This window comes from Phoenix dactylifera, chromosome 13, assembly GCF_051530095.1.
Source record: "Phoenix dactylifera cultivar Ajwa chromosome 13, Ajwa_hap1_PhDact_Kaust_v1.1, whole genome shotgun sequence".
In the NCBI taxonomy this organism is placed as follows: Eukaryota; Viridiplantae; Streptophyta; class Magnoliopsida; order Arecales; family Arecaceae; genus Phoenix; species Phoenix dactylifera.
In genome coordinates, this window is record NC_143202.1 from 15,312,214 (window position 1) to 15,330,566 (window position 18,353).

The window sequence follows — 18,353 nt, forward strand, 5'->3', positions numbered from 1 at the left end:
TAGAACCTACGGAATCACACGCATAGAGAATTTGATTAGTCAAACTATCGTAATTGTGATTTAGAATCACAATTGATGTAAATTATCAATATGTTGGTGATTGAATTAACCCACTAAGTGTTAGTGAGTTAATGGAAGAAGAATTAAGTGGAATTGATTGCAATTGGATTGCAATTGGGCTAATTTGATGAGCCAAATCAAATTGGGTTCGATCCAAATTGAGTTGAGCTCATAATTGGCTTAACCCTGATTAGATCAGGGTATATTCTTGAAATACGCCTTAAGTCATGTTCGCACCATGCAGATTTTAAAGTCCATATGGCATCGTAGGATGAAAATGCATTAAGTCGTGTTCACACCATGCGGACTCTAAAGTCCGCATGGCGTTGTAGGATGCATGGCGCCCCATCTAATTCTCCTAATGTGATTAGGAGTTAGCCTAATTAAGGGACAACTCCTAATGTGATTAGGACCCATCCAAGGCGCCATGAAAGAGGTTCAAGCCCAATGTGATTAGGCTCTAATCTCTTGATCCAAGGACACATGTCGTGCATTGATTTGAGGCGCCACCTAAGTGGATTCTAATCTACTTGATCATGGCGCCATGGACACTTGGCATTGATCCAAGGGTGGGCGGCAAGGGAGAGTTTATCTCTTGGTTTTGATAAGCCTTGAAAAACCCTAAGCCACCTATGATAAAAGGGGATTCATTGGAGGCGTGTGAGAGCAATTGATTGGAGTTTCTTCCTCCTCCATGCCTCCTCTCTCTCCCTCTCTTCTCCCACGGCAGCAAGGTGCCCTCCTTCCTCTTCCAAAGTTGCGCTGGAAGCGTGAGAAGAGAACCTAAGGGGAGAGCCCACACGCCCAAGGAAAGAAGGGTTCTTTCCTTTCCACGCCCAAACCTACTTCCTTCTCCATGGCAGCAAGAGGCCCTCTTCATCCTCTTCCTCCACAGCGGCAAGGAAGATCCACAGTGCAAAGCTTCCTCCTTCCTCCTCCATCGCGAGCAAGGTTGAAGAAGAAAGAGTTCTTCAAGAAGGTATGTTGTTGATCTTCTTCTAATCATTATTGATAGTCATTAGAGGTCTCTGTAAGGAGCTAGCACTTCGATGAGATCTGATCTCAGGTAGTCGAGTCCTCATGTGAATACCTATAGAAGCCGGACACTTGTGCGGCTCCAACAGGAACCTCCAAAGATCATCAAGCTGCGGTTTTTTTCCACCCGCACAAAGTTTGAAGATCGGATCTTCAAATCTTTGTTTCTGATTTTTATTTCAGTTTGTGATATTTAATCAACCTCCTACAGATCCTAATCTCTCCTCCCTCATGAGTTCAAAGATTTTCTGGATTTGAATCTAGAAAAATTTTTGAACTCTACGATCCGTGGCGCGTTTATAAGATGAACGATGTCCCGTGCAAAATTCCACTGTGATCATCGCATCGCACAGGGCGTATCTCAATACTTATACCCTCTCATATTATATCCTTCTTTAAATCCTTCCCTCACTACAGTTTATGATCATATTGTTGTGATATGTTACGTCGCTGCTGCTTCCTTTACTCTGATTTTATTATAGAGAACATATTTATTGATTCAATGACTAACTTCTCTTTCCCATTCTCCTACATTCTTTTCCATAAATATTTGTTCTTCCTCAATAAATAATTTCAGATTTGCAAAATCAACCCAAGACACTTGAGATTCGTACAAGTTGACCAACAACCATGGCTTATCATTCAATCAACTCCTTTTCCTTAAATTCATTAAATACCTCACATATACCTGATATGGAATTTGTTTTAACCTTAAAATACAATTCCCAAAGTCACCTCTTTATCTTGTTTTTTGTAGTAGGATAGCAAGGTGTTTTGTCGACCCAAACCCTAGTTTCCTAACCGTTTAAGCTCATTTATTGAGATGCAAGCCTTCCCCAACTGGTCCTACATTTAGTAAAGCCGTTGGCTGGAAGCTGGAAGGTGACATAACGGGCATTATAGATGTAAGAAGCAGCTCAATCAGTGGAAGAAGTGAGGTCATATGCATTTCCATGATGCAATTCCTAACATGAGTTACAATTCCATAATTGGATACTTCATAATAATAGAAAATGGTTTAAATTAACACATGACTGACTTCATAAACTATTTCAGAAATAGACATGTTTGCATCTAAGTTTCTTTTTTCAAGAATAATGTTTTAGTTGATTCTTGCAACTAAATAAAAATTTGACATTATGGAACAATCAGGTGACTTTGTTAGCTGAACATGGAACGTTTGGAAGTTAGCTAAGACAATTTTGATTTTCAATTATGATAGCAGCCTTGTGAATGACTTGGTAATTCAATCGGGAATAAGTGGAGTAAAACCTTTATGGAAGGACATTAATATGGCCACCTAACCCTATGGAGGTTCTACTTGCCTTTGGTGTTGTGAATGATGTCCAGATTAGACTTTTGATGAGTTTACTCCAAGACAAATTTGATCGCCTTGCTAGCAATCTACCAACTTTGTGATACATGCATCGTTTTCCTGTCTTTCAGTCCTTTTTCTTTCATTTGTAACAAGGACATGTGTCATGCTGCATAATAGTCCACTTGTCCCAACTTATCTCTTAACCTGTCTATCCAGATAAAAGTATGCCATACCAGCCCGAACCGGATGGTACGGGGGTACTATACCATACCGATTTGGTACCAAGATCCAATATGGATGACGTACCGACACTCGGTATGTCAAAAAAATTCTGTACCATACCATACCGACACTATGCTAGTATGGCACCGGTATTGAGTCCGGTACCGAGACAGCAAATCTTGATCCAGATATATAAATTTCCAATAGCATCCCATGCATGCCCAACTTCTCCTTAAGCAAAATACCCAGGCGTGATTTATTTTTGAAATCACAACCTATCCCAGTTCTTTCCTAAAGTACAATGCTTAGAGATATGGCATGTCGGTGAAGTTGCCATGCATCCCATTTCTTAAACAAACTTCTCCAAACTTTCTAATGCATGTCCTATTTCCTTTATAACTAAAATCGTGATGTGACTTTGAAGCAATGTGTCACACCTTACACATAACAAAAGCTCCCATCAGTTAAAGATGGCCAAGTCACATGCATCTTTGGCCCCCACTTTGATGGAGGATCAATTAGAGATGGCCTACAATGTGTTGGTAGACCTAGGGAAGAGATTAAACTAAGGTCTGAGATAAGAAATCTCCCGGCTGTCTTGTCACAGAAAACAGGATAGAAAAGGTGCTTTGAACATTGTATAACCGAAGGCCAAAGATTATCTATTTTAGTTTTTCAGAGGTAGAGGCCATTGTATAACCTTGAGACATGTCAATTGGTGGTGGTCCATAGTAGTCCTAAAGCAGAAGTGCAGATCCAAGATTTCATATTTAAGTAAAAACAATAGTAAAGTGAGGTTCAGAAGAGCATGAAAGAGATTGAAGATTATAAAGAGAGATTAAAAAGAAAAAGGAGAGATAGAAAGAGAGAAAAGATGAGGAAGATGGAGGCGATAAAAGGGCCCAAACCTAGCCAATCAGAAATCACTCATTTATTCAACAATTTCATGTCCATCCACTACTGGCCAACCATAAGGCCTTCTTTATAGATTTTACATGACTTTCGAGTAAATTAGAACTCTTAATAGCCAAGTAACTAATTCTTAAAATATTTCCACAAAAAGAACAATTGGCATTGCATGACACTATATACAAATATATCTAAAATATTCAAAAATCAAAATCAAAATGATTTCACGACTTGTCCAACATATATCTAAGATAGGACTTCTTTACACCACTTAAAAATAACTCCAAAAACCATTCTAAAACGTATTTAAATAAAAGCACCAAAATTTTTTTAAAAAACCTGAATCAATTTTTTTAGTCCACACCATCCACTTCCACTGCGGGGATCTCATCCCCAAGGATTTCTTCACAATTTGCATCCACAAGCTCAATTATTGGATCTTCACAATTTGATGATGGAGACCAATCTGAAACTTTTTTGTAATCACTTCATAAATCAATTCTTTTTGCAACATTTGATCAATGACCATGAATCTAATAATCATCCAATTGATAGTTACCACTAATGAATCTACACAATCAGCAAAGAATGGATCTTCAAAGTGCTCTGATAAAATTATAGTACTGATAGGCGACCCATGCTTTCATGTATCAGAAATTTTTCCAAAATTGCATCTTTAAAAGCCAACACTTTCTTAACAGGTCCTCTAGGCACGGTTCATCTTCAATTGTAGCCTCTCGATATGAAAATTATCTGCTTATAGGACTTCCTTTGCACCAATCTTTGATCACAGGATCTTTATCCTTTGCAGCACTTTGGATTTGTGGTTGTTTACATAAATGGATTTGTCGGTTGCTTTGGAAGAATTTCTTCAGAAGCTTGCTGCTGATTGAGGGTTGGAGTTGATGAAACTACATTGATGCGCTGTCCAATAACTCCAATGACTTGAGTATAGCACTTACTTGCAACAAAGCTTTAATTGATGCAAGATCACCTTTGATAGATGTCATATCATCATGCATCTTCCCAGACACCTTATATTTGATATGCTAATTGAAAGCATCAGTCTTGAGACCTAACTCCTTACTTGATAACATGGTGATGAGGGGAAAGTAATGAAGATAGGAAGAAAAACAAGGAAAAGGAAGGAAGCAAAAAGTAGATATTACATACCTTTAGCTCTGAAACCAAATTGATGCACGGTCGCTTAGAGATGGCCTACAATATGTTGGTGGACCTAAGGAAGAAATAAAACTAGGATCTAAGCCAAGAAATCTCCTAGCTGTCCAAAGGTGCTTTGAATATTGTATAATTGAAGAAGGACAAAAAATTTCTGTTTCAGTTTTTTAGATAAGGTAGAGGTCCAAACAACAAGTTTCTAAGGAAAACTTCTAAATTGGCGGTGGTCCATAGTAAAGTGAGGTTTAGAAGAACAAGAGAGAGAATGGAGATAATAAAAGAGAGATTTAGAAAAAAAAAAGAAAAAAAAAAGAAAGAGAGGACGAAGATGTAGGGGACAAAAAGCCCCAAACCTGGCCAACTAGAAATTCTCATTCATTCAATAATTTCATGTACCATCCACTAGTGACCAGCCACAAACCCTTTTGCAGATTTTACATAACTTAATCAAGTAAACTAGGACTCTTAGGACTTCTTTGGTTCGTGGGAAAAGAAGGGGGGAAAGTGTGGTCAACAGAAAAAAGAAAAAAAAGCTCATATTTGGTTGGATATTTCAAATGAGAGAGATGGAAATGTAACTGACAACTGAAACAGAAAACAAATAACTTGATCCAAGATAACCTTTGGTCAAATAAATCAGTTAATGGATATTAACTAATATAATTTAAGATGAACTCCTACAAATGGCATAGCACTTACAGGCATCAATAAATGGAATAAAATTAAAAATGCAGAAAAAGAGAATGCCCCTCTGGCAATTTTTATTCAGCGTACTGTTATTCATACAATAAATTACTTGAAGAATGTGAACACCTATATTAACCATCGCCAGCAGCAAAATAAAAATCTGTGACAAACCTGAACTAAAGTAAATGAGCTGTTAGTTACCCAATATACCAAACTCCCCTGAAAACAAAGAAAAGCATGTAAGAAATAGTACATATGAAATATGTGTTGATATATTCACACCCATATGCAAGTATATATTTCAAAGTAATTTTTATGGCTAATTTTGAATCAAGCAATGGAGTGAAAATTGTCTATTGATAACTAAAGTTAAATTTGAAAGGCTTTTTCTATTTTACAAAGTATTTAGATGGCTTATGACGATTCAAGAGATGGTTACAATTAGTTAAGATATTTATGTAAAGGAAGAGTTCCTTCTCACGAGAATAGAGAAGTACTAAAAGAAATCTTTTACAAAAATCTTTTAACCATGAATTTGGTCATGTGTGGAGATTTTGCTCCATAGGCATAATAAAATCCAGACTTGCTTTAACTCTCAACTTCTCTTAATCAAGTCAAAATCAATTCTCAGATTTAAAAAGTCAAAGTAGATATAATCTCCATTTACTATGACATTCTTTGGTGATTTCTCATCATTCATGAAGTACATTCTATCAAGCACAGTTACACCCAGCTTGAGCACTAAAATTTGCCCTGTTTATTGGATAATGCTAAAGAATGATTTTCACTGACAACTTTCTTGTTTTCTTGAATGGTTAGTGGATCTTGATTTGCATGTGTATTGAAAATTTGGCATCATTATACAGCTAAGATCATTATCATGGTTTGGAGTTTTGTCCAGAACAACGAATCAAAAGTGACATGTTTCAATTTTGATTATAATAGACTTGAGACTAGTTTCAGTTTAGAAGTTTCAAAAGACACCAAGTTATGGAGCACTATTAACTGCATGTGTGGGTATTTGAATTTTTTCTGTTGCATATCTCTAATTCCTTAAATCTTTGGAAGCAGTTTCTCTAGATTAAACTTGGTTTTTTGAGTTTTCAACAGACTTGAAAGCACAGCCATGTTGTTTGTCAAAGACTTTTAGATGAAAGGTCTCTCTTTTTGACATAGATCTAACTATCCTAGAGCTCAAACATCATAGGCATTCAGATTGTCACATGTTAAACTGACACGTAGCAAAGAAAATCTTATCTCACACAATAAACATAATTCTTTTAAGATTTTATTTAAAAAGTAGCATTTTGATTTTTGACAGTTTTAGTGCAAATTCATCGAAGCACAAAGGGAAATAGTTCTAATTTCTAAACAATACCCTAAAATGATGTCTATTTTATTTTCTTGAATTATTTCATACTTGCATTTTTTAATTTTCCTAATCTTTTTTAACAATTTTTGAACTTTTTAAGGTTAACTCATCTAGTTTGGCCAAAATAAAAAACAAAACCAATTTTTCAAATATTAATCACATTTAAGGTTCTGTATCTTTAGATTCTTTTCTGTACTTATTTCTACATCTAGGCCCCCATACTGCAACACAAGTTTTATCAACGTTGCTAGAATACCAATGCTCGATGACTGGATCAAAATACACTTTCTCATGTTCCCCCTCTCCCCCAAACTCCATACCAGATCCAAGCCTATAACTAGTAGATATCATGTTGTCACCATTGTGTAATTGTTCAACAAGGCCAACTGATTCATTATTTAGTTTCATTAGATGTATCCATGAAAATTTAGTAAAGCCATCCACAAAAAGTGTTCAAAACCTGCTGAACTCAATCAGATTGCCAGCTAGATCACAGGAGCATGGTACAACCGTGGGTTGATCAGTGGCTAGGGATATAACAATATTGCTTCACCTGCCCAGCGTGCATCGAGCCTTGCAAATCCTCTTCTTGCAGCTACTGTCGAGCCATAGTAACGACCTCTTCTCACCCTCGTCATCGCTTTCAAGCCATGGCAATGGATATCTCATCATCGCCATCAAGACCTCACGACCATATCTCTCCTATGACATCAACTTGAAAGCCCATGACCAGTGGGGTGGCAAAAGTCTGATCCACACTCCAAACAGAGCAGAAAAGAGGAGTTTCGATGTAGCGAGTGGCGAAACACGGTGGCTGCTAAGTGCAGATTGGCAGTGCACAGTAAATATAGGGCTCGAGCAAACCGCATCCCTAATAACTTTCCCTTCTCATATTTTTTATTAGTTTTTCTTTTTGTCCATATTGATTCAGCTTAGCCAGGTGCAAGCCAACTCATTTGAGTTGAATGGTTTAACTGTTTAACCCGGCGAGTCGAATAGATTATTTAAAATCGTGGGTCTTTAGGGAACCCAACAGGGTTTGGGTAATGGGTTACGCCGGTCAACCCACTACAGTCTCTAAACATTGTCCACAATAGTTATGCAAAAGCACTAGCCAAATGATTAAATCACAAGCATTTCCCATATAAGTCAATAAAAACAAATTAAAGTGGTGCAGTAGGTATACTTTTCAAACTAAAAGAACAAGAATCATTATGATGTTTTAAAACAATATGACTCGTTATTATGACTCTGACTACTAAACAAGTAATCTAGAATTGCTGGTAACTCTTATTAGATGATCAAGAGTAGTATGCCTGCAATATGCTAAAAGGTTTGATGGCAAAATTGATTATCAGCATCCTGCAGCCAACCTTCCAAGTTACTAAGCCCTCTAAGATTAGTAAATAAATTGCCTCCCAGTTCAACTCCTTGACAATAAAATGTATAAGAAAGAAGGTTATATTGCTTATGTGTCTTGAGTCTTGACGAAAGGAGTTCAGTATTCAGACTAGGTACACGCAAAACAAAGGATAAAGACATATGGAACCACATCTAATTTACTTGCCCTTAAGATTATTACATAGAACATTCTACAAGTCTAGTCCACCTTGTCTTGTGACAATACTTATGTCTGACCTTCCAGGACATATTAGTTATATGATAGCATCAGAATGGATGAACATTGAAGGAGGTGAAGATGATCTACCAAGTAGATAGCGTGATAAGAGGGATAAAAAAACACTAGATTATTCATCATGAAATCAAAAGAAGTAACCCTTTGAATGACTTGCCCATTAGTGATGATTATCCAATTTTGGTAAGGAAATAGTTGGCACACCTTTCCATATTTAACTTGAAGAGAGGCTCCAGAACTACCATCCTATCCATGTATAAAACCAACTCATCCATGATAAGTAATAGCTAATTCTAAAGCTTGAAGCTTGTATAATCCTCACTTGGAGCTGCATGTGCCAAGATAGCCTTCTCAACAAGAGAATACAAGTAGTCGTGACCACATCTTTCTGGTAGTTAATAAAAGGAAGTCAAAATCTAGCATGTTGTAGATCCAGACATGCATATATACTCATATCATGGGGAAAAAAACTAGCTAAAGGTCATAGAAACTTATGATCTCCATGTCCTTCTGAGTATCTTTCTGATTCTTTTTGCAAATAACTTGAAATTGGTTGGAAAACTTATGCTCCTCCCACATGCCTTTAAGAATAGTGGAATCATCAAACCAAGATTTGGTGAACCATGCCGAACCAGTTGGTTGGGGGCATACCGAACCGGACTAATTAATTACCTGCAAGGTTCAAGGCTCGAATCGAGACAATAACCTCCTCCCCCTCACGACACTTCAAAGTTCAAACCCTTGCCTCCCCTCTCTTCCCCTCCTCCCTCCTCCCCTGGCCCCTCTTTCTCTCTGTCAGTGTTTGCTTGAAGCCCTCATCACCGAATTCGGCCTCTCTCTCTTCTCGCTTAGCCCTTGAAGCCCATCAAAGCCCTCCTCTAGATCTGACCTCTCTCTCTCGTGCGAAAAAGCCTGTCGAAGCCCTCAAAGCACTCCTCCGGATCCAACCTCTCTCCCACATTGCAAAGCCAAACTCGTTGAAGCCCAACCAAATGAGTCCGCCCTCTCCCTCTCTCTCTTCCTTCCTCGCCTTCTCCCTCTCTCTATTTATGTATGTTCTGATATAGTATGATACAAACCCGTACTGTATAGGGTTCTAGCATGTCTTAATGGGCAGCGGAAGCTAGGAATTTTAAAAATTTCTTAATAAAGTCCCTATGCATGAAACCCTTTTAAGCCTAGATCATCTTAATTATTACAATCAAATGACATAATATAAATGCAGATATAGTAGAATACCTCAAACGCTAATGCAAAGTGTACAATCTCTACAAGGCGTCCAAGTGTCCGCCCTCCAATGGTGATCCACACGAAAACTTGATCAAGACTTTAGCTCCAAAGACTTTTGATCCTTAATGCAGAATTCTTCTAAAGAACTCAATTGGCTTGCTTTCTTTCCTCTCTAATTTTCTTTCACTTTTCTAAAATTACTACTAATATTTTTGTCCTAAAGAAGACCTTGTCTTGGCTTAAGACACCTTAGAAGCAATGCTAGAAAGAGACACTCTTGTAAGAAAGAAGAGATGAGGGAGAGAGTTGGATGAAAAATACAGTGGAATGATTTTCTTTTTATAGATGGCGTACGGATGCATGTCAAAAGGACACATCTCATCCACATGTCCCTTGATGAAGGGGTGTGATCATTCATGAAGAGCGCTTATCAAAAAAGGAAGGCGTATTTATGAAGAGGCGTGATTAAGATGAAGCGCTAGATAAGGCGCTTCATTCTTATCCAAACACCATGTGGTCCCCTCCCTTCTCACGCATGAAAAATAGGTGCCAACCTTGTCCATTGATCAAAATCCAATGATGATCCAATGGCTAGAAAAAATGGCACCATAAGAAGGGAGGAGAGAAGATGATGCAGTGGAGTGTAGTTTGGATAAGGCGTTTCATCCTTATCCAATTCAAGGGGCTCCACTTCATTTCCACCGTATTCCCTTCATGCTATGTGATGTTGACCAAGTCAACATCACAAGTCCATCACGCCTCAGCCATGAATCCCTCTTTTTAAAGCATTATCACATGATCTAAGGGCTAAGGATCAAGGCGCCATCATGAAGGGAATTAAGTGATCATCCAACGGCTCTAGGATGATCCAATGGTTCTCCTTCATGGTGCCATCCAATCATCCCATTATATCTTCATCCAATGGCTGATGAAGATCCAATGGTCATGATTAAAAGCCACATCTAACCCAATTCAATTGGGTTCAAACCAAATCACCATTATATCTTCAACCAACGGTAGATCAAGATCTACGGTCTAAATTGAATGATTTATCAAATCTAATCCAATTAGACTCAAAACAAGCCAATTAGGTCCCAACTCTTGGCTAACCTATATTAGAATACGATCTAATCAAATTAGATCAATTAAGAATCAGATTCGAATCCAATTCGAATCAGGAGCTAAGGGTTTGCAACACCTGCTAGGATGTTTATCTTGCAAACATGATCTAATCCAATTAGACCCTTGATAAGTTTTCTTGTGTGTGACCCATTGGGTTCCATACTTAGCCAGCAATAGGTGTGAGTGCGAGTTGACCCAACTTGATTAGAACTCTTCTAATCGATTTAGGTCCAAACTACGCGATCCCGAACTTAACAATTAGAATCCTTTCTAATTGGTGATCGAAAACTCTTTAATTCGATCAAACCTATAAGACAAGATTGACGTCTAGCAATGTATCATGTCTACCCGAAAAATATGGAATTTGGTGGAAATACCAAAAATACCCTTCAGTGGCAAGTTACCGTGCAATTCAATCCTTCAATCAAACTACATCCCGAATATGTATATGAGTATGAATGTATGTCAAACTCAATTTCATATTCATATTTCTCTGAATCTTCTAATGATAATTCGAATCATGAAATATTAGAAACTCTTTCTAATTTTCATCTTGCTTTGATCAAAGACTCCCTGAATTATCATATGATTAGAATAAATAGGATGGTATCTTCTCTTACTAGAAGTAATTGATTACTTGTTGATCTACTCATAATCTTCGTACACAATTCACCATATCCAGAAGACCTCGTACACAACTTAAAGTTATGAATGAGTGTGAACCAAAACATGGGTTCATGTGCACAAGATACCATGGTGATCTCAGGTCAAAGGATCAGTTGCACAACTCCCACTAAGAGAATCATCTTTTGACATGTAAGACTTCATAAGATTTCTCTTCGTAGGTCAATTCAGTGAACTCATTCTTCTAATGAGCACCCATATCCTTGTATTAGTGTCTCCACACAAGTGATTGTGAGATCAATCACCCTCTGCATCGAGCATACATAAAACGTGCCAGTCTTTTTGGTAGCATTGATCCCCGACTCAATGTACCAACGACTGGAAATATTTAAGATTAGGGTTTTAGGATTTTAGGTCTCACTAGTATGATCTCATCATAGCCCTAAAACCATTTTCCTAATCTAAGGTGTTCATCACAAATATAATAAACAGCGTATGATGAAACATAATGCCTTTATTCATAATTAAATGTCATGTATATGATTTGGACAAATCAAAAGAAAAATCCTTCGCAATACATATTGCGATTGGCTTGTAGGGCATCTATTCTCTCAATCTTCCACTTGCACTAAAGCCAATCGCCTTTATATTTTATCCCCATACAATTGAGATGACGATCGAACTGCTGCTGGGAATATTTAAGATTAGGATTTTAGGATTTTAGGACTCACTAGTATGATCTCATCATAGCCCTAAAACCATTTTCCTAATCTAAGGGGTTCATCACAAATATAATAAACAGCGTATGATGAAACACAATGCCTTTATTCATAATTAAATGTCATGTACATGATTTGGACAAATCAAAAGAAAAATCCTTCGCAATACATATTGCGATTGGCTTGTAGGGCATCTATTCTTTTAATCTCCCACTTGCACTAAAGCCAATCGCCTTTATATTTTAGCCCCATACAATTGAGATGACGATCGAACTGCTGTTGTGGTAGAGCAGTTAGTGAACGGATCTGCTAAGTTGTTCTTTGTGTCTACTCGTTCAATGCTGTGGTGGAAGCATCTTAGAATGTGCTTGGATTTGTAATGAGACCTTGGTTCCTTTGCTTGAGCAACAGCTCCAGTGTTGTTACAATAAACTGGAACTGGTCCAGCAATCTCAAGAACTACTCCCAACTCAGAGATGAACTTCTTCATCCAGACAACTTCCTTAGCGGCTTCACTTACAGCGATGTATTCTGTCTCAGTAGTTGAGTTAGCTACAGTTTGCTGCTTGGAACTCTTTCAGCTCACTACACCACCATTTAGGGTAAAGACATATCCTGAAGTGGACTTGCTATCATCTGGGTCTGACTGAAAACTAGAATCAGAAAATTCTTCTAGTTTTAACACAGAACCTCCATAAAATAGAAAAATATCTTTAGTCCTTCTCAAATACTTAAGAATATTTTTCACAGCTATCCAATGATCCTCCCCTGGATCAGCCTGGAATCTGCTTGTTATGCCTAAGGCATAAGCAACATCAGACCTGGTACATAACATAGCATACATTATTGATCCTACTGCCTAAGCATAGGGAATAGAATTCATTCTATTCCTCTCTTCAGATGTCTTAGGAGACATCTTCTTAAAGAGACGTATGCCATGACTCATAGGCAAGTAACCTCTTTTACTTTCTTCCATGCTGAATCTTTTCAGCACATGATCTATGTACCTAGACTTGGACAAGCCTAGCATCTTTTTAGATCTATCCCTATAGATCTTTATACCAAGTATATAGGATGCTTCTCCCAAGTCTTTCATGGAAAAGCTTTTTGATAGCCAAGTTTTGACCGATTGTAACATTGGAATATCATTTCCAATGATTAGTATGTCATCTACATATAATATTAAGAAAACAATGACACTCCCACTAGTCTTCTTGTACACACATGGTTCATCCATATTTTTGATAAAACCAAACTCTTTGACTGTTGTATCAAAACGGATGTTCCAACTCCTTGATGCTTGTTTTAATCCATAAATGGATCTCTTAAGCTTGCATACTTGATTTGCTCTCCCTCTTGAGACAAATCCTTTTGGCTGTGTCATGTAAACCTCTTCCTCAAGATGACCATTAAGGAAGACGGTTTTGACATCCATCTGCCAGATTTTATAATCATAGTATGCAGCTATTGCAAGCAAAATCCGAATAGATTTGAACATAGCTACTAGTGAAAAAGTTTCATCATAATCAATTCCTTGTTTTTGCCTGAAACCTTTTGCCACCAATCTAGCCTTGTAGGTTTCTACTTGGCCATCTGCTCCAATCTTTTTCTTATATACCTATTTGCAACCTATGGATTTTACACCCTCTGGTGCATCAACCAAAGTCCATACTTGGTTGGTATACATAGAGTCTTTCGGATTTCATGGCTTCCAGCCATTTGTTAGAGTCGCTACTCATGACAGCTTCCGAATAGGTCAAAGGATCATCATTTCAATGATGTGGGCTTCATTATTCTCAATAATAAACCCATACCTCTTAGGTGTATTTCGCACTCTATCTGAACTTTGGAAAGGAGATGTGTGTTGTGGTTGTACCTTATCAATGGGTACATCTGGTTGAGGAATATCTTATGTATCTATTTGTAAGTCTTGAACTTCTTCAAGTTCAATTCTTCTATCCTTGCACTTTTCAAAGAAAAACTCTTTCTCCATGAAAGTGGCATGCCTTCCTAAAAAAACTTTTGTTCGGTAGGATGATGGAAGATGTATCATATACTACCTTTAGGATAACCTACAAAAATACATTTATCTGATCTAGCACTTAGCTTGTATCGAAAATTTCTTTTGACATAAGCTTGACAGCCCCATATCTTAAGATACTTAAGATTTGGCTTCTTACCTCTCCATATCTCATATGGAGTGCTAGGTACAGACTTAGAAGGTACCCTGTTTAATATTAGTGCAGCAGTCTCTAGGGCAAAATCCCAGAATGAAATAGGAATGTAAAGCACATCATGGACCGTACTATATCTAATAAAGTATGATTCCTCCGTTCGGCTACACCATTTAATTGTGGCGTATAAGGAGGTATCCATTCAGAGAGAATACCCTTTTCCTTAAGATGATTTAAAAACTCACTAGAAAGGTATTCATCTCCTCGATCAGATCGAAGGATTTTAATACACTTTTCAGTTTGTTTTTCAACCATACTTTGATACTCTTTAAATTTATCAAAGGCTTCGGATTTATGTTTCATAAAATACACATATCCGAACCTTGATAAATCATCCGTGAATGTGATAAAGAGTATCCACCTCTAGCTGGAGTTGTCATAGGACCACATACATCTGTATGTATAAGTCCTAATAACTCACTTGCCCTTTCTCCATGTCCAGTGAATGGAGACTTGGTCATTTTTTCCATAAGATAAGATTCACAAGTTCCTAATGATTCAAAATCATAAGGATCAAAGAACTTTTCTTTGTATAACTTGTTAATCCTTGATTCACTTATGTGACCAAGTCGGCAATGCCAAAGGAGGGTATTATTCACTTTCTCTCTTTCTTTTATTGCTTTTATCAATATGAAAGACATTGTCATTAAGTAATAAAATTAGAAGACCATTTTCCATAATGCCATTGCAAAGATGCTTATTAGAAAAATAAATAGAGCAACCATTGCCCTTTCCATTAATTTCAAAACCTTTCTTTAATAACAAAGGAATGAAAATTACATTTCTAATAATTTTGGGCATATAATAACAATTTTCTAATTGCAGGAGCTCTCCCGAAGGTAACTCCAAGTTGTAGGTTCCAACAACTTCAGCCTGGATGGACTCTCCTCCAGCGCCATAAAGCTCGAAGTCACCTTTCTTCAAAATTTTAATTTTCTGTAGTTCATGCAAAGATTTGCAAATGTGAAAACCACAGCCAGTATCCAATACCCATGAATTTGAATTTGAAGAACTTAATGACAAGTTGGCATGTAACATAAACATACCTTTCGATGCAACTCTTGCATCGGTCTTCATACTTGCAAGAAAACTCTTGCAATTTCTCTTCCAGTGGCCTTCCTTGCCGCAGTGGAAACAAGTACTTGTTCCGGAGATTTTCTTTCCTTCTTCTTGATCTTGCTACTTTTAGGGTTCAACCTTTTCTTAAAACCCTCATTGTCTGATTTCTTCCTTAAACCCTTATCACCAAGAAGGATCGGACCCTTTTCCTTCTTGATATGGATCTCAGCTGTCTTTAATATATTTAACAGCTCAGGCAGGGAGGCGTTCGGCTTATTCATGTGAAAATTCACTACAAACTGAGAGAATGAATCAGGTAGTGATTGCAGGATCAAATCCTGATTGAGCTCACTGTCCATAGCAAAACCTAATTAACTTAATCTGGTGATTAAGTCTATAACCATTAGACAATGGTTTTGCACGGATGTCCCTTCATTCATCCTTGCACAAAATAACTGCTTAGATATCTCATATCTAGCAGTTCTACTCTGCTCTCCATATAGCTCCTTTAAATTAAGAAGTATAGAGAGAGTATCCATGCTATCATACTGCCTTTGTAATTCATTTGACATAGAGGCCAGCATGATACATTTGACAGTCAAACTATCATTCTTCCACATCTTATGTGTGGCAACCTCCTCTTCAGTAGCATTATCCACTATATCTCCAAGATGAGGGGTTTCAAGTATATAGAAAATTTTCTCCTGAGCGAGTACAATTTTCAGATTCCTCAACCAGTCCACATAGTTAGGACCGATCAACTTATTGACATCTAAGATGCCTCTTAGTGATAGTGAAGATGTCATTTAATATAGAATTAATTGTACATAAGCAAAGAACAAAACTAACATAAGCAAACCAATAATGATGACATATATACAATTAGACAATGACTTTATCTAATTGTTACTCCCACTATTTTTATCGAATATCATAGCCCTCTCCTATGATAAACGAGAAAACCTAATTTTTCTTAGTAGGGTTGAGATCCTAATTCTTCATAAAAGCCTTGTGGTTATACAACAAACCCTTATGAGTTCAAAAGTAGGAAACTCTTTTCAATTGCATCTCATGCAATTCCCAACTTTATCCTATCCTCTTAAAATACTTATTGCTTTATGTTAGCACAACAAATAATAATGTTTTAGTTAAGTCAAACCCTTCATTTCCATATAGTCATATTCGAATAATATTGCCCTTGTGGTTGCACAACAAAGCAATATATTAAAATATACCATAAGCATTTTAATGCACCAAGACAATATAAAATCCGTCCCCATAGTAAGCCTCGTGTTAGCACAACAAACTAGTATGGATCTTAACATAATAATGTCCAGGCATGAAGGAAGGCTATCAATAGTGTTATATCAACATTAAGCTTATCCATAATAGGCAATCAAACAATTGGCCAGGTAAGCAGGTGGGAGGCTCCCCTTACTCAGAAAGTAAGGTCCTAATTAAAGAACCACCTTTAGTGCTTTCCTTAGACACTAATTAGATCAATTGTTCTAAAATGGGTTAGCCCAAAGTTTTTCAACACTATGACTTAATATAATTTTTATTGAGGGCTTACTAGTCTCTAGCACATTCTTTAATTGTAACATATGTTTAACATGTCTAAAATAAACTATCATGCATCATGGCTATCTCATAGCATGTACAAATCATAAGTAAATGATTGAATCAATTAATATGCTTCAACATATCTTTATATGGAAAATTTCATATCATGACATTTTATTACATATCACATCATATATCAATCATACATTTCAGCATTTCACTAAGCATATGACATTACTATCTCATAGTAAATTAATAATCATACATCATGCATAATTATTTGATTGAACCAATTAAGGACGGCTCTGATACCACTGTAGGGTTCTAGCATGTCTTAATAGGCAGTGGAAGCTAGGAATTCTAAAAATTTCTTAATAAAGTCCCTATGCATGAAACCCTTTTAAGCCTAGATCACCTTAATGATTACAATCAAATGACATAATATAAATGCAGAATTAGTAGAGTACCTCAAACGCTAATCCAAAGTGTACAATCTCCACGAGGCGTCCAAGTGTCCGCCCTCCAATGGTGATCCACACGAAAAGTTGATCAAGACTTTAGCTCTAAAGACTTTTGATCCTTAATGCAGAATTCTTCTAAAGAACTCAATTGGCTTGCTTTCTTTCCTCTCTAATTTTCTTTCACTTTCTAAAATTACTTCTGATATTTTTGTCCTAAAGAAGACCTCCTTGTCTTAGCTTAGGACACCTTAGAAGCAATGCTAGAAAGAGACACTCTTGTAAGAAAGAAGAGATGAGGGAGAGAGAGAGTTGGATGAAAAATACGGTGGAATGATTTTCTTTTTATAGATGGCTTACGGATGCATGTCAAAAGGACGCATCTCATCCACATGTCCCTTGATGAAGGGGTGTGATCATTCATGAAGAGCGCTTATCAAAAAAAGGAAGGCGTATTCATGAAGAGGCGTGATTAAGATGAAGCGCTAGATAAGGCGCTTCATTCTTATCCAAACGCCATGTGGTCCCCTCCCTTCTCACGCATGAAAAATAGGTGCCAACCTTGTCCATTGATCAAAATCCAATGATCATCCAATGGCTAAAAAAAATGGCGTCATAAGAAAGGAGGAGAGAAGGTGATGCGGTGGAGTGTAGTTTGGATAAGGCGTTTCATCCTTATCCAATTCAAGGGGCTCCACTTCATTTCCACCGTATTCCCTTCATGCTATGTGATGTTGACCAAGTCAACATCACAAGTCCATCACGCCTCAGCCATGAATCCCTCTTTTTAAAGCATTATCACATGATCTAAGGGCTAAGGATCAAGGCGCCATCATGAAGGGAATTAAGTGATCATCCAACGGCTCTAGGATGATCCAATGGTTCTCCTTCATGGTGCCATCCAATCATCCCATTATATCTTCATC

General features: G+C 37.2%; 1 protein-coding gene across 1 annotated transcript in view; it reads right to left on the reverse strand.

Moving 5' to 3' along the window:
• LOC103698482 (ALBINO3-like protein 2, chloroplastic) overlaps positions 1-18,353 on the reverse strand; it is an 81,346-nt gene that overhangs the window by 20,186 nt on the left and 42,807 nt on the right. Inside the window, exon 8 of the mRNA XM_039120089.3 lies at positions 5,582-5,629. Within this exon, the coding sequence (XP_038976017.2) occupies positions 5,582-5,629 (48 nt within the window). The remainder of the gene's footprint in view (positions 1-5,581; positions 5,630-18,353) is intronic.